The sequence below is a fragment of the Dromaius novaehollandiae genome, chromosome Z (genome assembly GCF_036370855.1).
Source record: "Dromaius novaehollandiae isolate bDroNov1 chromosome Z, bDroNov1.hap1, whole genome shotgun sequence".
Lineage (NCBI taxonomy): Eukaryota > Metazoa > Chordata > Aves > Casuariiformes > Dromaiidae > Dromaius > Dromaius novaehollandiae.
In genome coordinates this window covers 85,116,629-85,128,924 of record NC_088132.1, presented here as the reverse complement: position 1 = coordinate 85,128,924, position 12,296 = coordinate 85,116,629, and the positions used below count along the sequence as shown (strand labels likewise).

Sequence of the window (12,296 nt, the reverse complement as noted above, 5' to 3'; positions counted from 1 at the left end):
GGCCCAGCCAGTCACCTCTATCCGGGACATTGCTGGGGTCAAGGAAAATACAAGAAAACTGTGTTAGAATAGTGGAAAAAAGTTCCCTGTTTCCATCAAACTTCCATTTTGGAAGCCCTGCACTAACGGCTCCAGGCTGCGCTTGGGCGGCGTGCCTCTGCGACGGCCGCCCCAATGGATTCCACGCGGCAGGGGAAGCTAAGGGTGCGCAGGAACCGGTTTCGTAACGCTCTCCTGGAAGTGCTGAGGTATGCCTCCGGTACGCGAAGCACTGCTCCGGTGAGGGCCAAAGCGGCGATTTTAGCGGGGGTGATGCTTTGCAAAGAGAAGCGCTGCAGAGACCCAGGGCGAGGATGCCCACCTCTCAGCAAGCTGCACAGACCCGTGAACCTCTGACGCTCGCGACGACGTTTGACCTATTGCAGCTACTTATATAATTGTTTATGGTGGCTCTCCATGCAGCTATTATCGGAAAGGAACAAGGGATAATAAATAGAAAGCAGAAATTCAGACACAGAATGTGGTAATGTGGGTAAATATGAGCTGTGAGGACTCCGCGGAGGTTTGAATGGTGTCTAAGGAATCCCACCAAGTGACCCTGCACACCAGAGGAGACGGGCAGAAATGAAACTCCCCATCTGACGCTGCGCTTTGGGAAAACTACAGCTGGAGTCAGACCTCGGTTGGCTTTTCCCACATCAAATTCTAGATTCAAATGCCCTTAATATCTCGAAGTAACTCTATATTCCAGATTAAGACGAGTTCAGCCAAAAGTTACGTGCAGAAGAAATAAAAATAACTGAAAAGAGAAAGGAAAACAAAACTCTTCATTTTTAGGACGAGATAAAATAATAGAGCACTTAACAGACTGTGCTATATACACACAGTTTAAATGAAGAACAAAGCTCGTAAGGTTACCGTCAGCCTGAGAAGCTGGCATGCAGAAACGACACTGCACACTGCCAGCTGAACAAAGCTGCTAGCTGGTGCAGGCTGAAGTGAAGCTTGTATTTCCCTGGCAGCAGCACACGTTGTACAGACTCTGTTTTGTTCTTTTTTAAGCTGAAAGCTTAAGGACAGTTTGTGAATTCCTACTCGCACTGTCCTCGGAAGGGCTAAAGAGACGGGTGTACCGAAATAGCTTTGCAATAGGAGCTTTTTGCCGGGAAAGCTGCGGAGTCACCACAGGGCCCGCTGCAGCGAGCCGCCGTCCCCCTGCACTACATCGCACAAGGGAAAGCGCAGGAGAGCGGGGGCCCACGAGCAACGGAGACCCGAGCCCGCCCCGGTGCCGCCACTCCCGCAGCTGGAGGCAGGGCGCCTGCCATCCCGCACGCGGCATCGCCCTGCTCGGAGGCTCACGCGGGCGGCGGGGAGTGGCACAACGAGCAACTCATCTGAACCCCTAAGTTTTATCCCTGCTTAAACCACTTTTGAGAAGACTAAAACACGTAAAACGTCAATCCTCTCCCAGTATCAGCAAGGAGAGCTAGAAGATGAATTTTGTCATCTTAATGCAAAATCGGAGCAAACACAAGTGACAGGACAGTTCACTAGCCTGTGCCAAGCTACTGCACAGTCGTTTGACTGGGGCTCAGGGCACGCAGAAAACCTGTGACAAGCTTTTAATGTACAAAAGTAAAAACAATATTCTTTTTTTTTGGTAAGAAAGAAATTTTTCTAACTTTGTGGTACCTTAAAAGCAAAGCCAGTACCTCACGGGAATCACCACAGCACTTCTGCTGCCCCAGCTGCCAGTGCATTACAACGCACGTTTTTAAACTGTGCAGAGGTACGCACACGGGTACGTCGTATTTACACGGTATCCAAGTATTTGCTTTGAAAAACAAAGTGCAACTCTTCACGCAGCAAGGTGTTGCCAAACTGAAAAATTAACCAGACTATTTAGCTTGACATTTGGTTGTTCCGATTTTTCAGAATCTTTTCAGCTGATGTAACACTGAATTAAGTAACACATGAGACACTAGGATCTCAAAATATTACACTGGACGTAATCATAACTGCAGGCAAAGTTATTTTAGATTCAAAACAGAGATGATTTGTGGCCCGTCCCAGAGAAACGCAGAACCTTCTAGCACCACCAGCGGCAGCTCTTCGGCCGCCCCAGGCCTGGCAGCGTTACAGGGGGGGTTTGCACGACGCTAGCGCAGGGGAAGGGGGGCACTCGGCACTACTCACCGCGGGGCTGGCTGAGGCCGGCGCAGGGGTGCCGCGGCCCTCCGCAGCAGCCGCCTGCTTCTGCTCTTCCGGACCGCGCGTCACGAGGATTCGGAAGTGCTGCTGCCTCGTGTTCTGGTCCGGTCGGATCTTGAACAGGCACCCCTGTCCTTGGGGAACCCTCTCCACCGAATCGCTTCTGGATATTTCTGGCCCACTCCTGCCGTTTCCGTGCGGCTCTGAATCCAGCCCGTCCTCCGTGGGGCTGACCTGCTCTGGCCGCGGCGGGACGGGGTAGGAAGTGCTCCTTTCCAGCCGGATCCGCGGGTACCTGACCAGTCGATCCCCTTTTGTTCCAGTGAAACCAAAGTTATAGTCACCCCCCGTACCCGCACCACTCGCCTGCGGTTGCTGCAGCTGAAGAACAAAGAACTTCTTCCCCGAATTTGCCGACATATCTGGCACGTGCTGCAGAGACCAGCGCCGGGGTTCAGGGCTGGCAGCGCTGTTTTGGGCCTCAGAACCGAAGGGCAACACAGTCACCTGGGGCACCTCTGCACTCGAAGCCCGATGCTGAATCCTCACACCGCTTATGTTTAGACCTGAAGATGCTTCGCTCGCCTCGTCTTCCTGGGTAGCGGATGAAGCATCATCGCTCTGGCTGTTAGAAGGAATAGTACAAAATATCCTGCGATTACAGCAAACGGTCCCATTGATCTGCTGCCACGGCTCTTCCGGCAGCCTGGGTGGAGAGTTTCCAGGAGTCACCTCCGGACTGCTTGGAGAGGAAGAACGGTTTTCAACGGGGGACGCGTAATGCTCCTGAAACTCTGAGAATTTACAGGGAAGCGTCTCCTCGGGAGACGCCGGGGTTCCGCACTCGTCGGCACAGCCGTTCACAGCCTTGCGCTGAAGCGAGATCTGCATAGACGAGCTTCTCGTTGGCCGCACATCAATGCTGTTCAGCAGCTGGGGAATAAACATGGATGTACTCCTTTTCAAGGAGCCCACTTCTTGCAAGTCGCTGCCGCCACCACCACCATAATCCGCTCCGTGTCGGGAAAAAGCGTGAGGACTGCTTCTTCTCGGCAACGTGTGGAATGCCATGAAAAAGTCATCTTCTCTCTCCCGGTCGAGGATCTCAGACTCGGGGGCCGTGTTGCTTCGCCCAGAGCCAAAATGAAACCGCAGGCGATGGGCCATGGTTTTGCAGGGAGAAGGAAAGGAGAAGCAGAACAGCAACAATTCAGGCACTGCCAGAAGTTAAAAACCAAAGGCATAAACTCCAAGAAAAAGCGTCCCATCTGCCAAACGGTTAGCACTGCAGCACTGATAGCGACAGATAGCAGAAATAGCCCAAGTGGCAAGCGGCATTCCAGGCATGATTGGATAAGAGCAATCAGCGCTGCTCCCCACCGGGACGGGGGTAGGGTGGCGGCCGTCACGTGGCCCGCGCCCCCCTCTCCAGCGCGAGCTGGTGGGGGTGTGCGGGTGTGTTGTTAATGCCAGCAAGAGCCTGAAACAGCACCTTCCCAGCTGCTCCTTTTCCATCAGGGAGGAGCGGCCCCAGCGGGAGAGCTCTCGCAGCTGACTAAGGCAGCAAACACACTCGGCGCTGCTATAAATCTAAGCCACATCATAGCCACAAGGCACATTCGCATAAAGCACAAAGTGAACTGCGGCAAAAAACACTCCGAGCGAGTGTTAAAAGTTCAAGTCAAATCCACATGCAAATGAGAAAAACTATTTCGAGCTTAACATTTTGGGGTGTGTTACAGCACTAGGCTACCGTGGCAGACACAAATAAACATAGCATGGTTACGCTTTTAATTTTTAACTGTGCTTATAACGCGCTTAAGCAACAAACTTCTTGCCTTTCAAAAAGCCACAACGTTTACACCGTTGCTACGAGTGCGATACAACCTATGCTCCAGTCCTTTTCAAAATGAAAAATCACAACAAGCAAAGCACCCTTATATATGGCAAAGATTTCTCACAGCAGGAATGTGCAAGATGGCAGAAGATAAAGTTTCCTTTTCAGTTGCACCAGGCAGAAAAGACGAGTGAAAACCAGAGACGGGTGCTGCGTATCGTTTTGTACTGATTTGTCTGAAACACCGCAGAGAAACTGCCCAAAGCTGGCCGGCTTCCAGGGAGAGAGCGCGCAGTATCGCCGCAGGCACGACTGCCAGCACCGCCTGCAGCTCTGCTCGCCGGCAGCCAAGAGACCTCAGAACAGGCAGACACGCAGGAGACACCAAAATGGAAAACAAACACCCTAAGTCAGCTCTATTCGGATGCAGAAAGCGCGCGATCCATGGATACTCACATTTGAGGTGTGTGCTCACCATAAAATACTTGCTAGTACACACCAGAAAAGAACATGTTTAGCAAAAAATGCACCTACGGAAAGAGACGGGGCAGCTTCAGTTCAACCCAGCGACACGCGCTCCTCTGGGAGCCCAGAGCCACGAGCTTTGCCAAGAGCTCTGGAAACCTGTGGGCAGAGGGGCAACGCTCTAGACAGACATTTACGCCCCCATTCGCAAGCAGCTTGTTTCCAAAAGGCACAGGACGACCAGTCACGAGAGAAATGGAAGCTGGTTTAAAAGGACGCGCTGCCAGCAGAGCGCACAATCCCCTATTGTTTCAGGCGGACTATGAGCCAACGGGAAGAAAAACACGAATAGCTCCTACACAGCAACAGTACTCCAGACTGCCTCGTGCAAGCACAGGCGGTAAAATAAAATTATCTGATTTTTCAAATAAGACATGTTATCCAAGGAAACTGTTTCTCTTTGCACTGACAATTAAGCTTGCATCCAATATTCTCCACTTTTCCTGGGGGAGAGAAAGGAGAGGAAAGGACTTGGGAAAGTACAAACTCAGCAAGTGCTTTGATAATTTAGGGACATAGGAAACAAACAAAAACAGTTCTTCTCAGTGTAAAAACCATGCAAGTATTGACAATAAGTATTTCACTGTAAAGTCAAAACAAATGATTAAATGCCTCCTTATTCTATAGGCACAGCATGTTGCCCCCAGTATATATCAAATCATAAATTATTCTCAGTTCACTGATGGAAATTTGCTACTTGGAAAATCTCCCTGTGCTTGCTTTGTCGACAGCTCAGAAGACCCTCTAAAGGCAAGGGACGGATCCTAAGCTGGGGTCACAGCCTTCAGAGCGGGTGACAAGGCCAAGGGAGGGTGCTCTGCAGAGGGGGGATCACAAGAACAACCAGAAAAGCGCTCAGCGATGGAGAAGGACCGGCACTGCCAGCGTGAGCCCAGTACCACGTATAGAGACTCAAAGCTCCTAAGCAGTGTAACTGGAAGGAGCACACCAAAGCTGTCCTTGCTCAGCTGCCGCTGCGCAGCAACAGTGGCATTTTTCTGAACGGTCACCGCTTCAGTCCCACCGGGGACCTGCCGGTGCCTGCTGCTGCCCTCTGCAGGCCGGAGCAGATCCTCCTCCGCCAGCTCCTCACCCGCCTCGGGCTGCTGACCGTCCCGCAGGGAGGACCAGGTACTTCTCACAGACAGGTGCACAGGAGCCGAGCGCCCTCCAAGCCCGCACAAACCTACCCCACCGCTCTGCCAGGGCGCACGCAAGCCAACAGCAACGCCAGCGCAGCCCGGGGCCCAGGCTCGGACGCTCTGCCCCTCCGTTACGGGACGGGATTTCGCCCCCCACGCTTGCTCACAGCGGCTGCGATGCAGGCGGACCGTACAACAGGGAAGAACTGATCTCCTGCCAGCTCAGAAGGTGTAGGACCGGGCTCATAGCGTGAATGGTCAATGTATGTCAGTACATACGCTGACAGGCCGCTCCACGTGCATGCTGCCAGATTTACCAGTTTACTTCCTCCTAACCCAAGACATCATCAATTTGCTATGAGTCCTTTTTCAGCAGGACATTACAGCTTGCATGTTTTTCTTTGCTCTACTTTTAACAGAAAGACAGAGGAAAATAACATATTTACAAGACAGATATTTCCATACTACTGTTTTTGTCTCTTAATAAAAAGATCTTCAATACACTGATCCTCATCTTCACATGTACGTTCTCTGCTGAATTTGCCTGCACCCAGCTGAAAACCTGAACGCCTCATCTCCTAAGCAGAGGAGTGGTGCTGGAACGCTCAGAAGAGAAAATGGAATAAAAGTCATTCACCCAGTAGACCACTGCCGTAGTATATTTAACCTGCTCTGCTCAGAATGGTGGTGTCATTTACTTCATGTACATCTGTGGAAAAAACTTACCTATGTAATTGTATTAAAAGCAACAAGCAGAAAGATTTGGAAAGACTCCTCTAGAATCCCCACAGCACCAGAAAAATTTAACCTATCATGTCCACATCTGGAGTACTATGTGCGGCTCTGGTTACCGCATCCCAAAAAAGGATGCGGGAGTATTACAAGTACAGGAAAGAAAACAGCAATGAACAGAGGATGAAGCAGTTGCTTTACAAGTAACTAGAAGTCTGAGACTCTTTATCAGGTCGCACAGGAGAAGCCTAAGGGAGAACATGATTAAGGTTACACTGACAAAATACTAGGTTAACAAGGACCATTTTGGTCTCACCCAGCAGGGTGGTACTTTCGTGTTAATTCTTTACTGTTCTGACTATTAGTCTGTAAATAAATGCTTTTTTTATGCTTCATTCTACACTCCTTAGCAGACTTATTTATAAAACAGACACAAAAATAGACCTTTAAGATATGCTATGCTTTCATCAGCTATGTTATACTGAGCCTTATGATTCATAAAACACACTCGAGACAAGCACTCACCAATCTGTTTTCATCAAACACTTCGAACAGGAGACGATGATTGGTTGGGTTTACCTAGGAGAAAATTCAAACAAATAATGTCACCCCGGGTTCATCAGCTTCATGACGACAGTACACAAGTACTAGGTCATACAGTGATTAAACCAAGGCAAACAGAACAGGACTAACAGGTTTTATGTAAATCTTTAGTCCTACTTTAACAGGAGCACTGTAACACCTTATTTCCAAAGCACACTGCAGCTAGCAGCAGACTAGTAGCTAACACTAAAAGCTTTTATGCCCTGATTCAGCACACCACAGTGACGGCACTGCTCCAAAGCAGCGCAGGTATCGTGGTTGCTACATACCACAAGTGGAAATCAACCACAAGGCTGGCACAGACCTGGGGAGAAGGGCCCTGGGCAGCTCCGCGGCTGCTCCTGGCACGGCCCCAGCTGGGTGCTGCAGCAGACAGTGCCAACGAGAGGGGCTTCTGCTGCCGCGGGCACCCAACGAGCCCACCCTCGCACCCCGAAAGGTGCCCAGGAGGAGCAGCCAGCTTAACAGTGCTGGGCACAAGGGTCCCAGACGGGACAGACTACCAGCGCTCCTGGATTTTTTGGCTTTAAACTGCAAAGCTCAACTAGAATGCAGGCAGGCAGCTTTCTTTTAATGTGAATTTTGCAACCATCTGTATTTCAGGCTGTCCGTTTGTCACTGCTTCTGGCCCGTTTATCACATGCACCTTTGAAAAACCCAATGGATGCGAGGAAACCTCCTCTACGCAATTCCAGCAAGCTTCTCCAACGCTGGTGAAGAGCAAATGCACCTCCCTCCAGGAAATAATTCACTTTGAGGTAAATTTAAGCAGAAAGACTGCTAACATCTAAAAGGGAAAAAAGTAACTACTGGCAGGAAGACAACGCAGCCACTTTTAAACAAGAAAAAAGAAGTTCCTATAGCAGTTGATCCACTTTTTTCTTTTCCCCCAGAAATTGTTTGTAAGCCAGGTTACTATGTCCATTGGTTTACTTGAGGGGTTTAGGAAAAGTTCTCCACGAGGAACGGATACTTCTGCGGGGCTGCAAAGTCCCAGTTCTGATGGGAGTCAAGGAGGCGTGACGCAGGAAAGAGGCACGCATCGCTGTCAATATTCACGCCGATCGCCCAGGATTTCTGAGTTGTTGAACAGAGACTCTGTGAGCTTCACCTGTGGTTTAAGCAACACACGCTGGGGCAGGCGTGTGTATTGTCCTTTCCTGTACGTGGTGAACAAGGCTACCTCAAGAAACATCAGCTGGAATCGTACACACAATGTACGTAACAAGTCTGCTAATCCCGAGTGAATATGCTTCGCTTTAAAGAACACGAGTTCTACATTTGTATTTCGTTATTTTTTTCATGATAGATTAAATTTCACAATGTTTGCAAATATTTCTTATTTCTTCTATTTGCCATTACATTAACAGTTCAAAATCACAGCAAACATGCTCTGCTGAAAATAAATGTTCCAGTAAAAAGAATTTTTTATTCTTCAAATGAATTAAGTCAAAACTTACACTAAAATCTCACCAAATTGTGCAACAATCCATCTCTATATTAACCCTATACCAATTCCTACTTACTGTTCGATCACTGCAGACAGAGAATTGAGGGGCAATTACATTGAGACAAGCATTTTTTAGAAAAACATACTACTGTGAAATAACAAAATAAACTTCTTCCCAATCCTATGAAATACAGTATGATTAACTGTACATGTTATAATAATGATTCATTGCATATAAAGGGAAACTTACTCTAAAATAAAATTCTTCATTCCATTTTGGATTCAGTGTCTGTAAAAAGAAATTAACATTTTTACATATCAAAACCTCTTCAGGCTTGCTATTCGGCAAGCATCAAAACATGCATGCACATTGTTAAAAGAATTCTCACAGGAGAAAAAAGCATGTCAAAAACCAACAAATAAAAATACTGTCATGAAATGATTCAGAACTTCTCTCCTGAGCAAACCGAGGGTGGGAGGGTATTTGAGGCAGACGTTCCTACAATAGATGCTAAGTATAAAGAGAGTTCTGCGAGTAAAAGGCAAATCACTGAAAACCTACAGAAATAACAAAACCCCCAAATATTTCATTCTCTACATTCATTTACACCAAGACTATATCTATACATGTACACACACTCACACATAATTTAAACACAAGGTCAACTTCAGGGCTACAAAGATAAAGACAGATTTATAATGTAAATTAAAAAAAAAGGGGGGGGGTGTCCTTTGCAGAGGTCCTATATTTTTCCCAACCTCCCAGTAGTCTAATGGAGCATCAAAATTTTGTTTTGATAATGAGAACAAAATATGCATTGATTTGGCAAAATGAAGGGAGCTCAAGCATAAAACCAAAACCTGATAAGAAAGATGACTGCTGCAAGCATTAATCATCTGTGCAAATCCGATTTGGATAAACAGTCTGAAAAAGCTCACGGTGTGCCCAACAGTTTTGTTTTCCCGTCCAGTCATTCCCTCGTGCTCTCACCTAGGCAGAGACCTGCCAGCGAGCCAAGGGCAGAGGCTGGCTCCACCCCACCAAAACTGTGACTGCGGCGGCGGCGAACGCTTGCTGTCCTTGGCAAGAGAGACCCTCCATGTAATTTATCAAATGAAGCATAGTCTTGCACTAAATTTAACGGCACTCCTGGCCATCAATAATGCATTAATTTTGAAAATTAATTTTGAATGCTGCTTAAACAAAATCAGTAACTTCAGAAAATACTTGACCCATTCGGCAGCACAGTTTTGGTAACTGCCCCAAGAACCTGGCAACTGGCGGCAGCTTCTCCCACCTTTACAGATCCAGCAACCGGCAGGTCAAGTCAGAAAGCACAAACACTAGAAGCCTAGCACAGGGGAAAAACACTGGCGAAGAAAGACTCCAGAAATAAATGGCTGAATAGCCACTTCATAAAGGATGTTAGCAGAGAAACAAAGACAACAAAGATCCATCAGCAAAAAGAGCTGTATCCTAAAAAGGGCAAGTAAGGGAGAGATAAAGAACTGCCAAGAGTCAAGCTGAGCTAGATCTTCCACAGGATATCAAAACAAACATGAAGAAGGTTTTCAGCCATATAAATAAAAAGAGAACAAGGAAAGAAGTGGTGCTACTAAGCGATGCAGCTCAAACAGGAGAAAAAAAAACATATTTAGGTATGGAAAATCATGTTCAACGTTACAATAAAGGAGAATAGCTAACCAGAATCAGTATGCAGATAGACGTTATCACAACTAAAGGAGAAGTGAAGTTTTAAGAGCTTAGCGCAGTCAAACTGAGGAAACTAGATAACTTTTGAAAGAACTGACACACAAAATCACAGGCTTAGAAGCAGGAATTAAAAAAAACAGCATATGAAGCCTGATGTAAGGTCACAAGACTGGAAACAGCAGATACAGCATTTTGCAACAGAAAGAGAAAAGAGTATTTCCAGCAGGCAACTCAAAACCCACAAAGCATTAAGCAAATTTTGCAGTTAGGAAAAAAATAAACGGGAGGCCTCTCCCGGCGAAGCCGCCCCCCAGCTGGTCGGCCTGGGCCCGCACTGCGGCACGGGGCTGTCCCTGCCCAGCGCGGGGCCCTGCGCGTCCCCCTGGGCTCCTCTCTGCCCACCCTCCAGCCTGCCGAGGTCCCTGAGTGGCGGCACAACGCCGCGGTGGCACCTGGGCACTCGCTGGGAGCACGTTCAGACCCTCCAGCCGGGTCGCTAAGGAAGATGCCAGGCGGTGCTGGCCCCAGCGCTCCTGGGAGGAATTTCTGAACCCCCTTCCCAAGGAATCATTTTCTCACAGCGTTACCCAAAAGTATCCAAATGTTGTCCCAAAGTCACCTATTTCTCACTCTGTACTAACGACTTTACATCCTTCATTACTCCTTGAGTATAACAGGATCTTTTAGTTTTTCAATTTCTTTCAGAGCCTCTACTGGGGAAAAGGGAAGGATGCAGTGAGTTCCCAAAGCAGGGGGCAGACAGCAGCATAATCGGGGACCTCATGGAAGAGCTGCAATGAAAGGGGAATGGGAGAAAGCAGATGTCCCTGCCCAAAGCTTAGAGACAGAAAAGCACATATCCTAGACATGCTCTAGGATAATACTGCCCAGCATGAAATGAAAATTCAAATAAAGCCAGAGAAAACATAGGTCTCACCAGTGATCCATCAGGTACAAATGACTTTGGACTAAATTAAAATTTAGATTAAATTTTAAAAGTTATTTCAAGATTAGGTCTAGTACACAGAAATTAAAATGGATTGAAGAGAAAGTGAAATGTTAATCAGGACTCAGACTAGGTCTAGACACACTGAAAGCTCCTGTCCAAAGCCTTCGAGGAACGGGCACAGGAAGGAGAGCAGAGAGACCTGTCCCACCTCACATTGAAGGTCTGATTACAAATGAAAGGTGAAGGACGAGACTCTCCCATCGAGTGTTTGCCAGGTAACAGAAGCCACCATACTGTTCTAAGACAACAAATAAGCATTTACAGTGTCAGGAGGGTCTCACTGTCCAACTGCCTCAGGCTCCCCCGAGCTCTCTTCAGACAAGATGGGGTGCTCATCTGGCCATCGGTCAGGTAATCCAAATTACTTCTTACAAAAGAAGAAACCTTCACCTACCCTCATTTTATCCTTCTCGCCCACCCTTTACCACGCAAGGGAGATTTATCAGCACACAGGTACAGGCGTGCTGTGCTCGCGTAACTTCTTCTTTCTCATGAACGAGCCCAAAGCCCGTCCCCCACTTCGGCAAGGCCACGCTAATTAAACTACACGGCATGGCAACAGCCAGGCACCAGCTAACAGCCAGGAAGCGACCAGGCAGCCGAAGCTTTTGCCATTCATGTGGCGCCATTAACATGAACGAACAGGAGTTCATCCCGAGTAACCACATCCCCGGAAACAGGACAGCAACAAGCGCACTCACTACGCAAAGGAAACAGGCGTCTGTATCGTAAGGAAACCTCCCTCGCACCCGCATGGAAGCAGCAATAAATCTTGAAACTCTTCAAGGAAACAAAAATACCACAGCCCATGTGGCTACTATAACAACAAAGCAGATACTGCTTTTCAGAGGAGTTAACGTTTTTCTCACAAATTTCAGTGTCTAAAACTTTACATAAAACTAAGTCAGATAGGCTATAAGGAAGGTATTTTAAAGGAGACAATAAATGCAAAAATGCTATTATGAATCACAAAAGGGCCCCTATGCTTTAACACCTGAGATGTTTACACATGAAAACTTCAAAAAAATTACTTTTACTTTCCAGGACTGAAACACTTAGAGCCTGGTGCC

At 47.7% G+C, this 12,296-nt stretch overlaps 1 protein-coding gene across 8 annotated transcripts in view; it reads right to left on the bottom strand.

The window, feature by feature from the left end:
- The window catches only part of LOC135324877 (E3 ubiquitin-protein ligase NEDD4-like), a 197,431-nt gene that overhangs the window by 103,560 nt on the left and 81,575 nt on the right, over window positions 1–12,296 (bottom strand). For 4 of the 8 annotated variants that reach the window (XM_064501903.1, XM_064501902.1, XM_064501904.1 and 1 more), the window contains exons 4-5: window positions 8,754–8,792; window positions 6,976–7,029 (exon numbers count right to left, since the gene is read on the bottom strand). In XM_064501903.1, the coding sequence (XP_064357973.1) occupies window positions 6,976–7,029; window positions 8,754–8,792 (93 nt within the window). Of the gene's footprint in view, window positions 1–2,199; window positions 3,580–6,975; window positions 7,030–8,753; window positions 8,793–12,296 lie in introns of those variants that run through there. The other 4 variants (XM_064501899.1, XM_064501901.1, XM_064501900.1 and 1 more) reach the window with 3 other exon arrangements.